Raw genomic sequence first — 20,722 nt, forward strand, 5'->3', positions numbered from 1 at the left:
TTATTTTACTTTTGGCAAATGGCCATTCTGTGCAAATTATACAGTTATTCCTCATATTTGGTTATCTACAGTTTAATTAATGCATGATTTTTCAGTTATTGTGAGGACTAAATGAACCTTATGAGATCATATAAACGAAAGCATGTTTTAAACTATTAAGTGTAATACCAAAAGGTATCACTGCTTTTAGCAGAAGACAGGACCACTCTTACTTCAATTCAAGAGAGCTGTGCCAGTTTATACTCTCTCCCTCAGTTTATGAGTAAATGCTCCCTCAAATCCTGGATAACATAGGACATGCAATGAATACTCCAAACTCAAGTCCGCAGATATCCAAGAAATAAGATAAGTTTAATGATCCAACTTTGGGAACCAAAGACATTCAGCCAGTCTGGAGTCAAGTGGTTTTTGTATTAGTTCTTCCTGGCTTCTGAACTGTATCTTGACTTAGATGATTTGATATTTACCTTGTAAGATGGGTCTCTCTAAATGGAACTCTTCTTTTAAAATTGATTTGGAAAGTCCTGATTGGTGTGGCTCAGTGGGTTGGGTCTTGTCCTGTGATCCAAAAGGTTGCCGGATTGATTCCCAGTTGGGGCACATGCCTGATTGCTCTCCAGGTTCAAGGTTAGGGGTGTGCCCAGAGGCGACTGATGAATGTGACTCTTGTACATTGATGTTTCCCTCTCTTTCTCCCTTCCCCTCTTTCTAAAAATAAATTTTAAAAAATCTTTTACAAATGATTTGGGCAGACAATTGGCTACCCTTTTATAAACTAGAGGTGAAATAATACACATACAACTGCCAGGGTTCACACCCAGGCTCTGCAGGTAACTAAGATATGAACTTGGGCAAGTTATTTAATTTCTCTACATCTCAGTCTTCTTACATGTTTTAGTGGAGATAAAAATAGTACCTTCAACTCATAGAATTGGTCCAAATATTAAATGAGATAATCTATGTAAATTTCTGAGAAGAACTGTTGGCACGTAGTAAATGTCCAGTAATTCTCAGTTCTTATTAGGTTAAATCACATGAAATTCAACCATTTTGACTACTAAAAATGACAATATTAAGTGAGTTGACCTAATATTTATTAAAGCCATGCTATTTTAACCTCCTTGAACAGTGTAAGCTCATATTGGTCAGAGTCCAGAGTATGCATGAAATTAAATATCTAAATAATATAGATGCAGGTTCAGAAAATCTCTATTTCAAAGAGTTCAAGTTGCAGTTTCATTATGGATTCTGGAGTCAGACTACCTGAGTTTAAATCCTGGCTCCATTACCCATTAATTGTGTGCTCTTCAGCAAGTTTCTTAAGCTTTTTGTGACTCAGCTGCCAGTTTTGTAAAATGGGATATGTAGTGCTTATCTCAAAGGGTTGTTGTGAAGATTAAACTAGATAGTGATGAAAAGTGATTAACACAATGACTGGCAAATAGAATATACTTAATAGGTATTAGTTATTTTCCTGTTCTCATTCTCTCCTCCTCCTTTCTATTGTCCTTCTTTACCACATAGGGTTTATAGACCAAACACTGATTTCACAATTCTAGAAGTAAGAAAATTAATCTCTAATGTAGCAATGAACTCTTTTCTTATCAGAGTTTAGAGAGTAAAGTACCAGTAAATTTCATCTCTGACAATTTTATGCTGTTGATAAGTATTTAGGAGTCAAGTTTGAAGAAATGCAGAACTGCTTAAGTAAAGTAGCTGCAGAAATTGGGGATGCTGGGATAGAGAAAACACAATGTGAAGGGAATGTGAGCTGTCCTCAAATGCCTGTTAGGGGGCTGCCAATCAGAAAGAGGTTAAAGCATACTCCCACAGGCTCCAGAGGTCAGGGAGGGATGAAGGCCAGGAATTACAGATGTGAGTAGACATTCCTATGGAATCTCAATCAGGATTGGGCGTTCAGCTGTATCTCTGGTGGTCTGTGGCATGCATGGGGTTCAGGGGACCTGCTAATAGGGTGTTTGTTTATGCAGTTGCCCAGGAAGTAAGGGGACAGCAAGCAGAGATGCACATTTGTACTGAGAGATTCTAAGGCCTGGCCCTTAGGATGAGGCCTAATTTCTCTGGGACATGGGCTGCAGGAAATTAATGTTGGTGTCTTCAGTTGGGGTCAGGGTCTTAAGCCATGCTGCTTTAGGTACCAAGTGACAGAGTTCATGCCAAACTGAGGAAAGAGTTAGGCTCCTCATTTCTGCAAAGAACAACAAGCTGCTCTGAGGCCATAAGGTCTGTGGAGAATACAGACCAGCTCGGCCCCTTGAGTCTTTACAGTTTAGGAGCAAGAAGAGGCTACACTTGGACCTGAGAAGCAGCCTCTCACCAGGGCCCCACCCAGTCGCAGAGATCAAGACACCTCCCTCCAGGATGGCATGTATAGGGTCCTTCTAAAAACTCACAGAAGTAGCTGGCATGGGCAACAGCAGACCCTCCATATCACCCTGCCCAGGCTCTGTAGCTTCAGCTTCACTGGAGAGGACACTCCAGCGTCATCGCAAGATGTCGATTCAACACGGGAGGAGACAGATACCGTGTCACTCCCGAGTCGGACTGCACAGCCATTCTCGGTGGTGCAGATAGACTCTTAAGAAGCTACACCATCGTCTCTCGAGGCTCTGTAGCTTCAGCTTCACTGGAGAGTATACCGTGTCACTCCCGAGTCGGACTGCACAACCATTCTCGGCGGTGCAGATAGACTCTTAAGAAGCTACACCATCGTCTCTCGAGACGGACGGCTGCCGCCGACGAGCTGGTCTTTGCCAGAGGAATAGTAGGAGTAAGTCAACCAGTGGCCCTACATCAGCAATGGAGGTGACCAATCAATCTTCAGGGTATAACTGCAAGGCAGGACTCTCCCAACGTAAGTCCACAGACTGGTAGTGTTGAGATATTCAACTTACACCAGGAAGGCAGGTTTTGAACCATGACAGATAACAATTTTCTATGATTAACACAATCCAAATTATGAAATAAATTCTGCTTTAGTAACTTCCCTGCCACTGAGCATGTTCAACTAGAGGATTAGAGACCATAACTCATGGATGCTTCAGAGAAAGGCTGGGCTTGATGGGGTGGATGAGCCCTGGAATCTCTTCCAACTTCTGCTGTTCTATGACATCTAAAAATACAGCCAGAGAAGGCAAAGAAAAAATTGGATGCATATGGTGAGATAACTCAAAGCTTGATTCCTGCATGAAATCGAACAATTGTTTAATAGGAAGAAACAGGTAATCAGTGTATATTGAAATCACTTGCATTTTTAGTTATTTAGGATGAGCTCTCAAACATATGAGTTTTAATGCTTTGAGTGGCATTGAATTCGAGGAGTTATTTTTCTAACATACTCAATATATTAATGGTCTATTGCAATCAGTTACATAAAGGTCATAGTACCCCACAATTGGGTCTGTTAGAGAGCACCCCCACAGCCTTAAAATATGTTGAGTTGGAAAATTTCTCAAAGAAGTGACTTCTCCATTGCCATCTGCTGGCTACTGCTGTAAGTAACAGAAATATAAAGATAATCTCAAATCCTAATCAAGTTCCAACTAGAAATAGGAATGCTGAGTCAACTTAACAAATGTTAGGAATTAAATTGCTTCACTAAGTCCTCAAAAGCCAAATAACAGTAATTTTACAAGTCTATTGGTGATCCATCTGGTTATTGTCTTAATAGGAGATGTCCTACTTGGACTTGACTTCAGATGTGAATCCTCCCACGGACTGTTTCCTCAAGGGCAGTTCTATATGTTTAATTTGGGAGAGCTGACTTGCTCTGTCACCTAGTGGTATAGGGTCCCTTGTATTTATTTCCAAAAAGTGCAAGTGAGAGCCAGAATACATTAGGCCAAACTGTCTCAAGTACATAAAAGCTATTAAGTTCAGTAACTAAGTTGTTTCAAAGGTGCCTATCTTAGGCTTACATTTCCCAGGCTATGCCCTGAAAACCACCAAGAAACTCCATGCAGATAATTCACTCCTCTCCCAGCAGAGTAAATGCTCCCTCCTCAGTACTTTCATAGCACCTTGTTAATATTGCAATTTTAACACATTTATAATTACATTATTGTCATTTCCTGGAGGTCAAGCTTCATACACATTTACATTTGCTTTTTTAGCATTCAGCACAAACTTTAGCATTAGGTAGGCACTCAATAAATATTTACTGAGCTGAGGTCAAAAGAAGGAAGAGAGGGATCCAAAGTGTCCCAAATCAGTACTTCTATTTTACACTTCAAGTCTTAGCTCTAGACTCATTTTCATATGCATGTGAGACTTTACCATCTGAATGTTGAGCAGAAATTCACACTGAGCAATTTCCAAATGGATGCCAATGTCTTTGAACCTCAAAATGTTCATCAACCTCCTGTAATTGATTTCTCAGTTAAGACATAGCTATCTGCACAACTATCTCAGAGTCATCTTCTATTCTCTCATCTCCATAACACCCACATTCACTAAGTCCTGTCAACTACACTGGGATATAGCTCTCGAGTCTGTTCCTTCTGCTCTCTCCCACTGCCTGCCTTAGTTCACACTCTTGTCATCTCTTACGGTATCTTAAATAACTTCCTAATTGGCTCCTAGTCCTCAGCCAGGCACCCCATTCTTACCCTCCATTTGCCCCTAAAGTTATCCTTCACAAGATAAAATATTATCATCCATTTTTAAACTTTTGATGGCTCCCCATTTTCTATAAGACAAGTCATTCCAGTGGTCCCCAAAATTTTTGGCACCAGGGACTGACTGGTTCCGTGGAAGACAATTTTTCGACTGACCGGGGCGGGGGTGTGTGTGGGAGGATGGTTTCAGGATAATTCAAGTGCATTACCTCCTGCTGTGTAGCCCAGTTCCTAACAGGCCCAGACCAGTACTGGTCCGCAGCCCCGGAGGTTGGGGACCCCTGAACTATGGCATACCCTTTTTTAGATCTATATTATTCAGATCTGTTCCATAAACCCTATACGTTCTGAACTGTCGTTTTCCAACTACACCAATGATTCTAAATCCTGTGTACCTCCCTATGGGCCATGCAGTTCATACCTAAAATGTCCATCCCCACCTGCCTTGGCCACTGTCTGCCTACTGAACATCTTTTGTGACCCAGTTTAGATGTTACCTCCTCTTTGATATCTTTTCCAGAATATACATAGTTGTAAACTTCCCTGATCAATGGCAAATCCTCTCGCTTTATGCTCCCATAGGATTTTCTTTAGGTATTTATTGGGGGCCACATCTAGGCCATATGAGGGCTCTGTCCTAATTAGGTAGAAGTGTCTTCTCTGGGCAGTGAAGCTCTGTGGCCAGCTATAAGACTGGACAAATGAAGTGTGGGCTGGATTTCAACTTGGTCAGGTTGAACTTGCTGCTTTGGTCAGATTCTCTTATCTAAATGAAAACCCTGTCCAACTATAATGTCGGCCCTGAGCATTTATCACAATTATTATGATTGCCTTATTGATGCCATAGTCTTCACCGCCAGCTGGTCAATTCCTAGAAGGCAACTATAACAATTAAAATTTGTATTCTTAGCCCTGATTGGTGTGGCTCAGTTGGTTGGGCATTGTCTCACACAGTGAGATCACCACTTTGATTCCTGGTCAGGGCACATGCCTGGGTTGCAGGTTCGGTACTCGGTCAGGACCATATAAGAAGCAGCCAGTTGATGTTTCTCTCACATCAATGTTTCTCTCCCCCTCTTTCTCCTTCCCTTCCCCTCTCTTTAAAAATAAATAAATCAAATCTTTTAAAATTTTTATATTCTCAGAACCTAGGACATAATAGTATTAATACATGTTTTTTGAATTGTATTCTTTTTAAATGAGAAGATATTCAAGAAGTTATCAAAGGAAGATCTCCAAAGTATATAAATAAACATGTACATAAGTGATCTTGGCTACAGCGTCTTGGACAAGTAATTTGACTTCTTTATGTTCTAGTTCCCTCATCTATACATTAGGGATAATAACAGTGCCTACCTCAAGGTAGTTGTGAGGATCTGATGAGATATCTGTACATGCTTCGAAGAGTGCACAGCCCAGAATATGCATTGTGTAAATATTGATTCTTATTATTAACAGGAAAAATAAGGAGTATTTTATGATAAATCTTTTTAAATTTGACAAGAAAATTTAGGGGAGAATTTGTCTTGATTATTAAAAACATAGAAAGAGCTATTTCAGTTTATATAAAGATATTACCATAAATGTTAATTGACTGAAGATGTTTTACTTAAGAAATGGAATCATAATATTTTAGAATTTAGAAGTAGTTTGGAGGTGATCCAAACTGCTTTTCTTTTAAGATTTTATTTATTTATTTTTTAGAGAGAGGGGAAGGGAGGGAGAAAGAGAGGGAGAGGAACATCAATGTGGGAGAGATACATCAGTTGGTTGTTTCTCACATGCCCCTAACCCGGTATCTGGCCTACAACCCAGGTGTGTGCCCTGACCAGGAATGGAACTGGCAACCTTTTGGTTCTCAGGCCAGCACTCAGTCCATGGAGCCACACCAGCCAGGGCCCAAAATGTTTTTGTTATAGGTAAAAGAATTAAGTGACCTTTCATGGCTTCTAGTGTTTCTCCATCTGGCCTTACCAAATGTCCAGCCTCGTCTTCTCCTGCCCTGGCCCTCTATATCCTGCCTTCCATCCATCAGTCCCCAGACCCAGGCACCATTAGCCTTTCCCAGAATGCACTCTCACAACTCCCTTGCCTCTGCCTGGGACAGCCCTTCTTACTGTGCCTCATTCCCACCTCAGTTGATGAAACAGTTTCATGCATGTCCCTCAACTCCTAGTTCTCTGGTGAAGCTTCCCCCTGCTTCCTCAGCCAAAATTAGCTGCTTCCTCCTCTGTGTTCCCAAGGCTTGCTCTATGATCACACTTCTATTTAGCACTTATCAGAGCAAGGGCTAGGATTGAATCCCTACTGTCTAGGTTTGAATCCTAGCTCTGCCACTTACTGTGTTTCCTTTGCTCCGTTGTGTCTCAGTTGCTTTATCCATCAAATGGAAATAATAATGGGACCTACCTCATATATTCATTCATTGAACAAATAGTTTTGCCCTGGCTGGTTTAGCTCAGTGGATTGAGCGTCGGCCTGCGAGCTAAGTGTCGCTGGTTCGATCTTCCAGTCAGGGTACATCAGAGAAGGAAAACTCTGACTCCAAAAAACCTCCGCTGCCTTGCGGCATACCTCTTCAGGGGAAAGGCTAAGGGAGTAAACCCCGACAGAAAATCCGGAGCCGGAGTCCCTAAGGCGGTTTGACGTTGTAGTCAACACCGGCAACTCCTGCGGCGCACCTGAACCCAAGCTGTATCGACTCCGTCTTTCCCTTGGACCCTTCAGCTGCGAAGAGAGGGGGGGTCTGCTGCATGGGCAACAGCAGACCCTCCATATTACCCTGCCCAGGCTCTGTAGCTTCAGCGTCATCGCAAGATGTCGATTCAACACGGGAGGAGACAGATACCATGTCACTCCCGAGTCGGACTGCACAGCCATTCTTGGCGGTGCAGATAGACTCTGAAGAAGCTACACCATCGTCTCTCGAGACGGACGGCTGCCGACGGAACAAATAGTTTCCGACTGCTTATTGTGTGTCAGGAGTTGTTCCACACCTGGAGTTACGTTACATGGTTAACAGGACAAAGTCCTTGCTCTCATGAGCTTACACTGAACAGGAGTCAAACCATTAAAATTAAATATAAGCATTATACTAAGTGCCATGAAGAAACAAACAGGAGAGATAGAGACCTAGAGTAAGGTGGTGGGATTGTTGTTTTAGAGAGGGAAGTCAGGGAAAGGCTCATAAAGGAAGTGACATTTGATCAGACATGGGGGAAATGCAGAAGCAAGCCACACAGAAATCAGGCAGGAGTGTATTTAGGTCGAGGAAACTTCATGTGCAAAGGCCCAGCGGCAGGTACGATAAGATTGGGGAAAGAGGGACAGAAAGGCTAACAGGGATACTGCCAAGTTAGTGAAGCAGAGAATGGGAAGAACTGAGTCACTCCTTCCCAGCACCAAGACTTTCATTTTTTTGAAGTATATTTTATTGATTATGCTATTACGGTTGTCCCAAATTTTTCCCCTGTGCCCCCTCTGCCCGGTATCTCAAGACTTTCAGATTGTTATCTCCTAAATGTTTCCCCAATCCACTTTTCCCTTCCCTTCTCCCCTGATCTTGTATCTTATATCTCACACTCAACTCCCCTTGAAGCTATTTCCTATCCTGTTGACAAGACAATCTAAAGATGTAACTCTGACCCTATTCTCTGCTTCATACTTTTCCATGGATTGACTTAACTTTGCTTATAGAGTAAGTCTCAAATGCTTTACAGCTGGAGAAAGTCCGTTAGGACCTAGCCTTTGCCTACCTCTTCACTTCCTACTTTGTGCATACACTCCAGCCACACCCAAGTACTAGTTCCCTAAATAATGTATTTTGGGGCTCCATGCTTTGCCTCAAGCTGTTCCCGTTCCCTTAAAAGCATCCCCTCTCCCAACATTAGAACCTGGGAATGCACAGTACCACATAACAGGAATTATTAAGGTGATCTGTTTATATAAATCTGCCTCTCCAGGTAGCTTCTAATTTTCTCAAGGGCAGGAAATTGGTTCTTAGTGCTTTTCCCCCAGGGCATGATGTGAGTTCTGGTCAGGAGCAGCTAAGCAAGGACTAGGTTTATCTCCTTTCCATTGTTGCCCATAAGAGCTCATTCCCTAATCTGTCCCTTGTTCTAGACTCACAACACACAGCTGCCCTGCAATATTTTGTTCAGGTGAATGGGGTTCTAGAGATGCCTGAAAATTTCCAAGAGTCTTCAACCATATTTATCCATAAAATTAAAAAAGAAGACAAAATGTACAGCTCAGAAGGATAAACATCCATATGTCTATCTGAGAAAAAGAGGGAAGAACAGAAATTGTCCTGTGACTTTCAAGTTTTAATTAATACATTTTAAAAGAAAATAGATTACTTGAAGCAGGCTTATTTTAAATAAATCCATTTCTAGTGTTCGAACTATTCATTATTTAAACTAAAGGATCCCTAGTCAAATGTAATTATTATACCTTTATTATACTTCTCATGTTACTTTAAATAGTATAGAATAGATGTTAAGTCAATGCTTTTTCAAATTAACACTATTTTCCTTATTTAAGCTTTGTTTTACATTAAGTTCAACATTCCAGTTTCCATTAGAAAATTAAATTGACTTTTTAAAATCCTATGTACTCAAAAAAAGCACTATTTTATAGTTCCATGTCCTAATCACCCAAAATAAATTAATCTGGAGCTGATGATACTAATTATCACAATTTCTTCCAAAAGTTTAGTAAAAAACAAAAAAGCTAAAGAGTGGTTGTGAAAAAGCTACTGTCCACCCAACACATAAACTAAAGACTGATTTAGTACACTTGGGGAAAAACTTTCAGAATATTAAGTCCATTCTCTTCACAGCAGAGAAGAGAGAAACCTTCCTGAATTGTTTCTATCTTCTCCACCCCCCAGAATCTTTATCCATTACTTGACCTTGAAATTCCCTTCACTGAATTTCCATTACCTCTCAGGTGAGACACTAGGCCCCTCATTATTACCTGAAACACGCATTCCCCTTTAAGGCCTCCATGCACTTAAACATCCTGAGCTCTCCACTTGGAAGGCAGTTGTCTCATGAATGCTTAAGCTACCTTTAGGAATTAATTTAGACAACACCTGCTCAATGAGGAGCTCCCGGCTCCCTTCCTCCTCCAGGCAGGGAAAAAGAGAGGTTGTCCTGATGCTCTGAGCCAAATCTTTACTTTCTAACCCCATTTCATTGAGTGTGATGAATTTTTGTTTCCCAGACTATGAGCTCCCTGAGGGCAAGGACCATGTTTATTTCTTTTTTGTTTGGTTTGTGACTAACTCAGTGTCTGTGATCGTTGATTGATTGAGTGAGTGCTTGAGGCAGACAGAGACTGCATGGGAAAACAACTTCCCATCCAGTAAGGGAATGTAACCAATTTACTCCCATGTTGGCAAGTGGGACAAGCTGGTTTAATTACTGCAGCAAAAGAGGCACTGATCAGACAGAGCTCCAGCTACAGGATGAAGCATTTTCACTAAACTCTTAATCCCCCAGATTTTTCCTTCACAACACCCATCCTATTCATCAGGGATATTTAAGTTAGATGAATTTAATCCAAAACAAAATGCTTTATTGAATATCATACCTTTCACTTCACCACAACAATTTAAAAGATTTTTATTTGTGCAAGCATTTTAAAGTCAGGAATAATCACGGAGAATAGCAGTGAAGGGTTTGTTTATGCGCCTTTACACCACTGTGTAAGGAAGACGTAGTGGAGTTTACATTTATGCCATGTAAATTGCTATAGAACCAGATGTTGCTTACAGGGTACCTTGTAACTCATCTCCTCTAAGCAATAAAGCCTTTTCTTTTTTTTTTCTGGCAAAAGTTTGAGAAACTTACTGCTGTTTTCTATCAGCAGATACAACAGATGGCTGGCACATGCCTGCTTTGCTAAATGAAATGGGCTTTCTGCAGAATTACTCTTTGATCCCTAGTGGCATGTCCACAACATCACAATGCAAAACGCCACAGCACAGCACAATCTAAACATGAAAGGTTTAAAGCTACGCTTTTGATATGAGTACCTCCTTTAAAAAAATCATGCCCAAGGTATGTAAACATATTCACATTCCCACTTTGAAACCATGGAACAGAGGTCAAAAAACAAGGCATTTCCTCCAGTTGGTGATATAAAACCATGGCGAAGGTATGATGGCAAATCCCAGGAGTGCAAAGGTATGCAGCCACTTGGATTGTAACTACCAAAACAATCATAACTCCATTAGGGAAAAAATGTGGATAGTATACATTAAGGGATTTAAATAAGAATAATAGTAATAAGTGTTACCCTAACTTCAGAGTTGAAAGGAGGTGTTTAAGGGTATTTGGCAGTTCCTTTGAAGAGGGAGAGGAGATACTTGAATTTAAGTTCACTGTTGTTTTTCTTTGATTTTTGTCAAGGGGAGAAAGGAAGGAAAAAAGTATTTTAATACAGGTCTCCTTAACTCAAACAGTCTAATGGGAAATTTGAGACTGCAAACTGCAGCCAATTTAATGAGACCAGCGTTACATCATATCAAACACTGCATTGCAAAAACAAGCTATCTGGCCCTTTAGGGGCAATTTAATGACAGAATTGGATTATCCAGTTGGTATTACAGAAATGTATCCAGTTGATATTACAGAAACAATAGAGTAATTTTTTTTTTTTTTTTTTTAAGAGCAAAGAAAAAAAAAGGTGGTGGAGGAGGAATGTGTTGTCAGGAAAATAGTCTGTTTATAACTTTTCTTTTTTTCCCCAGTGGAACTTTCCTCATTTTAAAGCTGAATTTGGGTACTACTGACAGAAATCATTCATAAAGACACCACTATCCAGGCAACAGTCTCCAGCTTTCTTTAGACTTGATTTTGCATTATTATTGTTAGTATTTTTGGCAGTTTTCAATAATTCAAAGAGTCATGTTTTTAATTGATAGGAAGCTAATCAGGGTTACGAACACATTTATAATTAATCTTACATGTTGGAAAATATTCCACTTGATGCACTATATTTTCAGCATATTTAATATTTCCTATTTTCAATGGTTATACATAAAACAAAGATCCATGTTTCTGCAGTTTAACACAATTAAATCAATTCTTCTACTATAGCCACATGACCAGCCATCTCCCTAGGACACAAGACAAAATTCTGGTCTTCCTTTCCTATACCCACAGTAACACTTTTAACTTTTGTTTTTCAACATCCTGAAATTGAGAAAGATGAAGGTATATCACTGACTTCTAGTGGTTAAAAGAATTGTGAGCCCTATACATGATAAAAAGCTTATTCTAAGATCTGAACCTGCTGGCACAAGTGGTTAGAACTTGCTAGTAATCCAGGCGGTAGTTCTGAAGTTAGCATTGGCCACTTATCTTCACCCAGAGAATTGCTATTCCACAGACACCAATTTCACCCCAGCCCTTGCCAACCATCTCAGAAATCCAGGCCTTTGGTCACAAGAAGGTTGGAAACCTAGTATAAATGGCTCAGCTTACATCTATTACCCAGAGAAGGAAAACTCTGACTCCAAAAAACCTCCGCTGCCTTGCGGCATACCTCTTCAGGGGAAAGGCTAAGGGAGTAAACCCCGACAGAAAATCCGGAGCCGGAGTCCCTAAGGTGGTTTGACGTTGTAGTCAACACCGGCAACTCCTGCGGCGCACCTGAAGCCAAGCTGTATTGACTCCGTCTTTCCCTTGGACCCTTCAGCTGCGAAGAGAGGGGGGGGTCTGCTGCATGGGCAACAGCAGACCCTCCATATCACCCTGCCCAGGCTCTGTAGCTTCAGCTTCACTGGAGAGGACACTCCAGCGTCATCGCAAGATGTCTATTCAACACGGGAGGAGACAGATACCGTGTCACTCCCGAGTCGGACTGCACAGCCATTCTCGGCGGTGCAGATAGACTCTTAAGAAGCTACACCATCGTCTCTCGAGATGGACGGCTGCCGACATCTATTACCACTACTGAAAAAGCCAACACACAAAAAAGATGCCCAACTAGGTTCTAGACTCATAGTACCTTGGCACTGTAATGCAGGTGATAGAATATATTCTAGTTCTTAACATGAAGTCTCTTTGATCTTTATAAATTTTATAAGATTTTATCAAACACACATTTGTTGTATGATCTATATAAATAAAAAATGTTGGCCTTATACTAAATTGGTTCATATGGAAATCAGCAGTAGTATCCTAATATTAGAATTCAGATTTGTCTAACAAAACTTCTCATTAAAACTTTATTTGAAAGTCATTAGGTTTAGAAAGGCTTATTTTTCAAGTAAAAGGTTTAATTAGTGTGTAGTTTAGAAAACTAAGATGGTTGCTTATGGCCCCTACCTGTCTCAAATTCAGAAAAAAGTTAGAATAAGGAATGCCTCATTGAAAAATATCAACTACAGTATTAACAGTTATATACAGTAACAAAGAGTATTTTTCCTTCATTACTGAAATCCAAGCCTAAGCTTCTTTAGTAGAAATTATTCTCTCATCTAGTGGCCTTGAGAAGGGACATGACAGATAATGAGTATTTTAAATGGGTAATAAAAGTGGAGACAAGGTTTTCCATGGAAAATGAGGACTTTAGGAAGAGGAATTTGATTTCAGGAAGGAAAACATTTTAAAGCAGATTTTCAGGGATCTCAGTAGATACTGGTGATGACCCAATAAGCACTAGTGAAATTTTTGGGATCTGGTTTTAATCAGCCATGAAAACCATTTGTTTTACCATTTTGTTGAGTTATGTGTAGTGTAAAAATGATACTAAATAATAAATATACATAAAATATAATACAGAACACCATACAACTTTCAACTCTAAAGTGTACCCTTTTACACACAATGTAATGTAAAATAATTTTAAAATTATAAATACACATTCGTGGAAAAAACAAAATGTAATATATGCAGATGTAACTAATGTTTACATCTTGGAGTAACAATTTTCAACCTTTTTCATCTTATGGCACACATTAACTAATTACTAAAATTCTATGGCAACCAAAAATATATATATTTTTACCAATCTGACCAAAAATAGGTATAATTTTGATTCATTCATACTGAACAGGTAGGTATTGTTCTGTTGGCTATTATCTTTTTAAAATTTTTATTTGACAATCTAAGGGACTGTACATTTTAAAGTTCCTGTGGCACATTGGTTGAAAATCGTTGCCTTGGATGATCAGAAGTTTATCAAATGTTTTTTCCTATGTCTGCTTACATATTTAAGTCTTTACTCATATCTATGATTAGGATGAACCTATGCAAGTAAAATTTCTCAGTCACAGGATCTGTACCAAACCTTTTGCCATCAGATCCGAATTGCCCTGTAAAAAGGCTAACATGCATCAGCCACATATGAATATGTACAATTCTTCACTTACTAAAAAACACTTAGAAAAAACTTGACCAACTTGATGTGGAGAAATTAATATCACTGTAATTTTTACTTGCATTTGTTTGAAGTAGAACATGAAAGTTATTTTATATGGCCTCAAGAACACCTTGGGTTATTGGACTAATCATTTATTGGAAGTATATAACACCTACTGACTCTATGAGGTGTTCAATCCTAAAGTTATTTTAACTTTCTTCACATGTTGCCAAAACACTCAAATATTAAGTTTAAAATTTCATTAATCAGCTATGTGTGTGCTTGTGTTGAAACCCCTAAATGCTTGATATTATTTGGATGAAATAACTAGATCATGGAATGAACTTTTCATTTTCCATGTAGATGTGTTGATGTGGTTTGGCTTTAGCTGGAGTTGCCTTTCAAAACATTTAATTGGTATTGAAGTCATTATTTTTCCCACCCACAAAATTTCCATGCATTTCAAAAATTATGAGTAAAATGGGTCAGATTTAAATAATATTTTTAAACATCTTGCTGTTTGGCATTGTAAAGATCCTCCTCCCTCAGTACCCTCTGATCTAAGAAAAACAGGCACCAGAGTTCATGGCCACCTGTGGTGACCTATCCAGAGCAGACTGAGCACAGAGAGGAAGATACTGTAATTTAATTGAGGTGCTAACATTGTCCTGCATAATGAGATAATCCACATGGCTAATCTACACCCAGACAGGAGAGAAAAGGATTCTAGAAGCTTCATCTCCATTCCAGTTCTACCATCTTCTCTAACCCCCTACAAGCCATATTCCTGAAGTTGTTTGATTAGCAATCCATTTTGTACTCAACAGTATGTCAACGTTTGCAAACACACTCTATGCTATAAAGCAACAGGGGAAATAACATGAAATTTGGGCTTTGCTTCAAATTCTATTTTTTGAAAGACAAACTTAGATAAAAAATAAACAAATAGACAATAAGTAAATAAGAGCTGTTGACATTTTCTGCTGCTCCTACAGTTACCAAACCCTTTCATTTAGGGAGGGGTGCAAGTCAAGCTACCTTATGGATTTTATGAATCCATAAAATTACACGTAAGGAAATTGTTCTTTTTAAAAACACAGAATTAGTATTGATCCCATCTGCTAACCACAAGTAAACAGATTCAAATGAAACAAAAAGATAATAAAAAGCCCATTTATTGATTTCTTACTTGTTTCACAATATTCCAAAATTAATTATCCATAAGGTATCTATAAAGAGGGAATTGCAGGAAGAAAAGCAATAATCTCCCTACAGAGCAGTAAGAGCCTCAGTGAACTTATCTGCAAAATGGGGGTATCAAAAAGGTGGCCTTTTTGCTATAAACTTCAGTAGATATGAAACATCTCTCTCTCTCTCTCTCTCTCTCAGCAACAATGGAGTGTCAAAGGGTTTAGATTTGATCTACTTTTGAACAGAAAGATGAGAGAACAGATCTGAGGGGAAAGAGAGAAATAACAGGTAATTAAAGGGAACCAAAGTGATTTCTCAATTCAAAATAGTCACTTTTTATAAAGTGTTTTTTTCTGGATCACAGTCTTCATGAAAATATCCATTTAAGTAATTTTAGAAAAAAAGTCCTGAAAATGTGATTTTAATTAAAATTACAATGATTTTCATAGTAGACACATTTTAACAAACAATGAGCAAAAGAATTTATTACTTACCATTTGTTATTAGAGATCATTTGATTAGAGGTAATTTATGAGGTATTGAAACTGTACAAAAGGTAACATATAAAAGCAGCTAATATGCTAGGAAATAAAAGGAATACTTCTTTATAAAAATATATTGCAATTGAAGTTTTCTTTTTATCTATAAAATTATTTAAATGGTAACTGTAAAAAATCAATATCCTGCAATATTTTACAAATGTTCTTTTTGAGTCTGTGAACTTCTACCAGAAATATATAACATTCACATCATTCCAGTGAATAACATTAAACATACCAATTTTTCAAATGCACAATGTCAAAAATACTCATAAGCTTTAAAAGTGGTTGTAAAGTATAAATGATTAGTGATTAGTATGTGCTGTGGAAAAAATTGAGCCTTTAAATATTATGTTAAATTTTAATGTCAATAATCACAGAAAGAAGTGATGTTGGTACCTGAGGTCTTTACATTCTAACAGTCTGAAGACACTAAGCCTTATCAAAATAGTGAGCTAAGGCAACTTGCTTACCCTTTTCTTTTGGTAATCCTTAATTTATGTGACATTTAAATAAATGGGAGTTAATCTTTTATTTGCTTTGGAGATCAGATGCCAACTCACTCTTACAAATTATAAAAATGTACCAGACTACACACTATACAGTATTATTTCTACCTGCCATCAGGCAGTGGAAATACGAGAGGGTAATTTTCTCCACCCTTCCTGGTTATCAGTACTTACCTGTCCTGCAGCTTGCCAGGTAAAATTCATGGAATGGATATTGACAGGAATAGCTGGCATTCTCTGTTGTGCTTTTCTGAAATCATGTGTGAAAGGGGCCATTTTTCCCTCTGAAACAATCAGGATATCTTCTTCAAATCCTGGTTTGTTTAAAAACAAACAAACAAAAAAAAACTATCAAACTAGGTGGACTTAAAAGAATCCAAATAAGCAACTGCATGCAAGAACACCAAAGAATTAGTATGGGTCATTTCATTTCTCAAAGCACCTGCCTTGGTACCAATTAATTTTCCTCTGGATGTAATAAGAACGTTATGCCAACAGGCACACGCTTTCAGAGAAAAGGAGTGGACGTGGAGTTAACTGACGCTAATAAATACTGGGTCCACCTAAAAACGGAGGGTTGTAGAAACTAGCAACAGCACCATCAGAGCATGAGATGAGCCTAGGTTCCTTGAGAGAGAAGTTTATATACTTTCAGATGGCAAATAGCTAATTGGATGGGGGAGCAATCTTCTTGGAAATGAAGTTTTAAAAACAGACTAAATGCATGCATCGATCCTTCTTTAATGGAAGAGTTTGAAAGAGAGTGAAAACACAGGCAGAGGAAGGTGTTAGGCTCTGGAGCCTTCCTTACCTATGAGTACTCTCGCCTGGTGAGCATCAATCCACAGGTACAGGCTTTCCTCCCGCGGCTGCCCGACCTCCGCCCGCAGCACCAGCAGGTATGGGAGGATGCTCCAGAGCCCGAGCGCGGCGGCAGAGAAGGCTCTTCTCTGGGCCATGCTACTCCGGACCTCCTCGCTGGTGGCTCTCGCCGCTGAAATTCTTTCTGCAGCACCTACCGCAACCTGGAGCGGTTAGGTCTCGCTCAGCCGGAGCTGTTCCGGCTTAGACGGCTGGCTGGATACGTAACCTCCCGCTCCTGTGCGAGTGAGCCTGGGAGAGCCAGAGGAGAAGGGAGGGAAAGGGCGGGTGCGAGCGGGACAACAGGAGTGGGCGCGGGGGCTAGAGGGGACAGCAGAGACTTAAGGCTGGCAAAGCCGCAGATGCCAGCACGCACGGCGAGGCCAACAGTCAGAGGGTTAAATACAGCGAGAGAGGAAGAGCGAGAAGGGCGGGCGAGCGCCAGCGGGGTGCGTGCGAGGAGTGACGAGGCTCAGCCGGCCGCCACTGGTGGGCGCTGCGGGACGCGCGGGGCGGGGCGGGGCGGGACCCTGAAGGCTGTGTTTAGACAGCCGAGGGCCGAGTGCGAGCGCGCGCAAAAGGGCGCATGGTGGAGACGGCTGTGGGAAGGGGTGCTTAGAGGGACCCCTGGGACTACACTTGCTTGTGCCTCCAGCTGGGCGAGGCAAGGGTGGAGGAAAATGGGCTGAGCTGAGATCTCAGGGCTTGACTGAGTGCCTACGATGATGATGATGATGATGATGACGACGACGACGACAAGGACTCCCATTTCTACCCCAGTGCTAAATGAAAGAGTATATATATTCTTCCGCTTCTTCCTTTCCGCCTATATTGCTCTGCAAATCCTATCGTCTGATTCGCGCTATGCAGACAGTTGACGCGTTCCCATGCATGTAAAACCCGAGACTCCAGCGTCCAGTGGTACCCCTGATGGCAGGCACCAGACTTGACTCAGTCGCAGGGCTTTCACTACGCACTTCTCAGACACTATGCAGCGTCCTTTAACCCTCCGGCAGTGCCAGAAAGAGTTCCCTGGGTTCTGGGTGACAGGAGTCCCTGACCCCGTAGGGTAGGGCTTCCAAAAGTGAATATCTTCATATTTGATGGTGTTTCAAAAAACTTGGGGGAACACCCTTGTACTGAAATCACAAGCGCTTGAGGATAAGACCAAGGCTCCGGCCTTGCCTGTTGGAAGGGTAGTTGGCTGGCAGTGAGCTTCTGCCTGTCACACTACCTGACCCCAGCCCAAGGGACATAACTTTCCCCTTACCTAATCCCTTGGAGGAGCAAAGAAAACAGAAGCAAACGGTTTAGGTTATTTATTTATTTTTAAGAAAGATTTCAGACTCAGAAAAGGGTGGTTTACTTCCCTTTGTTCTTTAGCACCCAGATGCTGTGACAGATGCCTCAGGGATTGAGTATCTGGGCTGGGGTGGTGTTTCACTCCAGGATTCATAGAGTAGTGGGCACTTTCAGAGGGAAAAACAATCGCAAACAACAGAGGAGAAGCTGAACATGTGTGTGCATTGAATTAAATAAATGTTAGGTCATTGGAAGTTACTAAAACGAACAGAGTATGCGGTTCCAGTTATGACATATTTTCAGCTGTACAAGTGTTGATCTTTAAAGAGAAATAGGTAAGTCTATGACAATTTGAATTTGCAGTGTCTGAATTTTAAAAGCACTTTTATTTGAAGTGCTTACTTAATCCTCACAACTCTTTTACATAGATGCAATAATTACTTCCATTTTATTGATGGGGAAACAAGGCTCAAAGAAGTCCTGTAAGTTGACTGTGGTTACTTAGCTAGTAAGTGTCAGAGTGAGGGTTCAAATCCCAGGTGCTCTGATTTCAAAGCACATGCACTTAGCTGCTATACCTGATAAGTAAATCATAATTAAGTCTGTGTGAATCCAAAGCTTCACAACCATTCTCCCTTTATTATAATTTTTGACCAGAAAATAGGCTTTAATTTTACACATACAAATGTTGCTTTAAATTCGTAATAGTTGAAGAATATACAAACTTCGTCTTAAACAGAAAAGTGGAAACCAACACTCCGTAGTTGGGGGTCGATGTGCAAATCAGCCCAGGAATCCAACTTTCTGCCACGTGGGCTTTCTTACTTGTGGAGGACACTCTGCAGGGAGGTGTGCAGCACCTTGCCCACCCGTTTGCTGGTCTCCATCATCTCAAAGATGCTCTCCGGGTCCGGGCTGCCTTTCCCCACTTTCCTCATACACGTCACGACTCCCTTGCTGGTCACGGACACCAGAAAGCTGGCCAAGGAGCAGGCCTCCTCCTGAAGAGTGGCATCCACCACATGCCGATAGCCAATCTTGCACAGGGTGATGATGCAGGGGACATTCTCCACACTTAGCCCAATGCAGTCATAGGGGTCATCGGACAGTTCAACATCCTTCGACCCTCTTCATCCTCCAGAACACGAACTCTTGGTATCCTTATGTTGAAGAGAGCAGCCTTTATAGCAACGGAGATGGCCTCAAACAGATTTCCATCACATTCCAGCAGCAGCACGTCCACGTAGAGAGTCCAGCAGTGCTCCCGCGGGCTAATGCAGAGGGCCTCCAGGTCCACGCTGCTCTTGTGGTTGAATATCCGGTAGAGGGTGTTGGCAATCTCTGTGCCAAGGTCATCTCCTCCTCGACTTTCAAATTCAGGGGTAACATTGGCTGAACAGTCCACAAGGAACTCCAAGTAACCTTCATTTGGTTTCTCCAGCTTTGGCGTCCCCATTTCTGCTTTCACTCCCACCAAGATGTCCGTGTGACCCAGCCTGGCCCTGGCAGACCCACTGGTGTTGGACACAACATCGGTCTCCAATTCCACACCTCAGTAGTCCTCACACCCTCGGCCATCCACACGGAGGTCTTCCTAGACGCTGTGCATGATGTACCCCTTCTCCGCCTCGCTTAGTGCCATGGACGCCATGCTGCAGAGCCATGACTCGTGTCATCCATTCTCCCTTTAAAATAAAACTAGTTAACTTCTTTTCAAAAATTTGTTAGTTTTTATTTCAGAGAATATTAACTTATATAATGTATTCGTATATACTGAGAAATCTTTAAAGCTCTTTAGCATTGTAATGCCAAGTGTCTACAAGCTAAAGATAAATTCAAAATACAACACTTTTTTTTTTTTTTTTTTTGACTGCAGAAAGTGTGATTTTAATTGAATATTTTTCCTTAGTGTAGCTCAAACCCTTATGGCTCTTGGTGCAAGGACGCCCTCTGCAGGTAATTCTAATCAAATACTCGTAATTGAAAAGTACCTTTCCTGAAATGTACTTTTTGGTAGAGAAAGGTACTAAAATTCCTCCTAACTCAAATTCCTCTAAGTGAGGTTCTTCTTCAGCAGTTCAGTTTGGTGTTGGTGATAATGGTAATATAGCTTGCTGTACGGAATTATTTTTCCTTCCAGAATGGTTGGTCTCTGTTCACTTCTCAACAGTGGACAATTAGAAAACTTACATTTTATTATAGAGAAAAATGCTATTTTAAGAAATCTTGGATTTGAACGCTTTTGGTCTTTAAAGTGAAGGAAAAAGCATATGTCATGTTATACACCAATCATATATTTTCAAGAATA

The 20,722-nt window shown here is 40.6% G+C and overlaps 1 protein-coding gene and 1 pseudogene across 1 annotated transcript in view; both read right to left on the reverse strand.

The window, feature by feature from the left end:
- WIF1 (Wnt inhibitory factor 1) overlaps positions 1 to 17,583 on the reverse strand; it is a 78,892-nt gene extending 61,309 nt beyond the window's left edge. Inside the window, exons 1-2 of the mRNA XM_090275638.1 lie at positions 17,063 to 17,583; positions 16,426 to 16,565 (exon numbers count right to left, since the gene is read on the reverse strand). Of these exons, the coding sequence (XP_090131764.1) occupies positions 16,426 to 16,565; positions 17,063 to 17,210 (288 nt within the window). The 5' untranslated portion in view covers positions 17,211 to 17,583. The remainder of the gene's footprint in view (positions 1 to 16,425; positions 16,566 to 17,062) is intronic.
- A 1,614-nt stretch (positions 17,584 to 19,197) lies between these two features.
- On the reverse strand, positions 19,198 to 20,065 carry LOC150012089 (exosome complex component RRP42 pseudogene; annotated as a pseudogene).
- Between the last annotated feature and the right edge of the window lie 657 nt (positions 20,066 to 20,722).

Source organism: Furipterus horrens, unplaced genomic scaffold (assembly GCF_987537825.1).
Source record: "Furipterus horrens unplaced genomic scaffold, mFurHor1.1.pri manual_scaffold_4, whole genome shotgun sequence".
Classification (NCBI taxonomy): Eukaryota; Metazoa; Chordata; class Mammalia; order Chiroptera; family Furipteridae; genus Furipterus; species Furipterus horrens.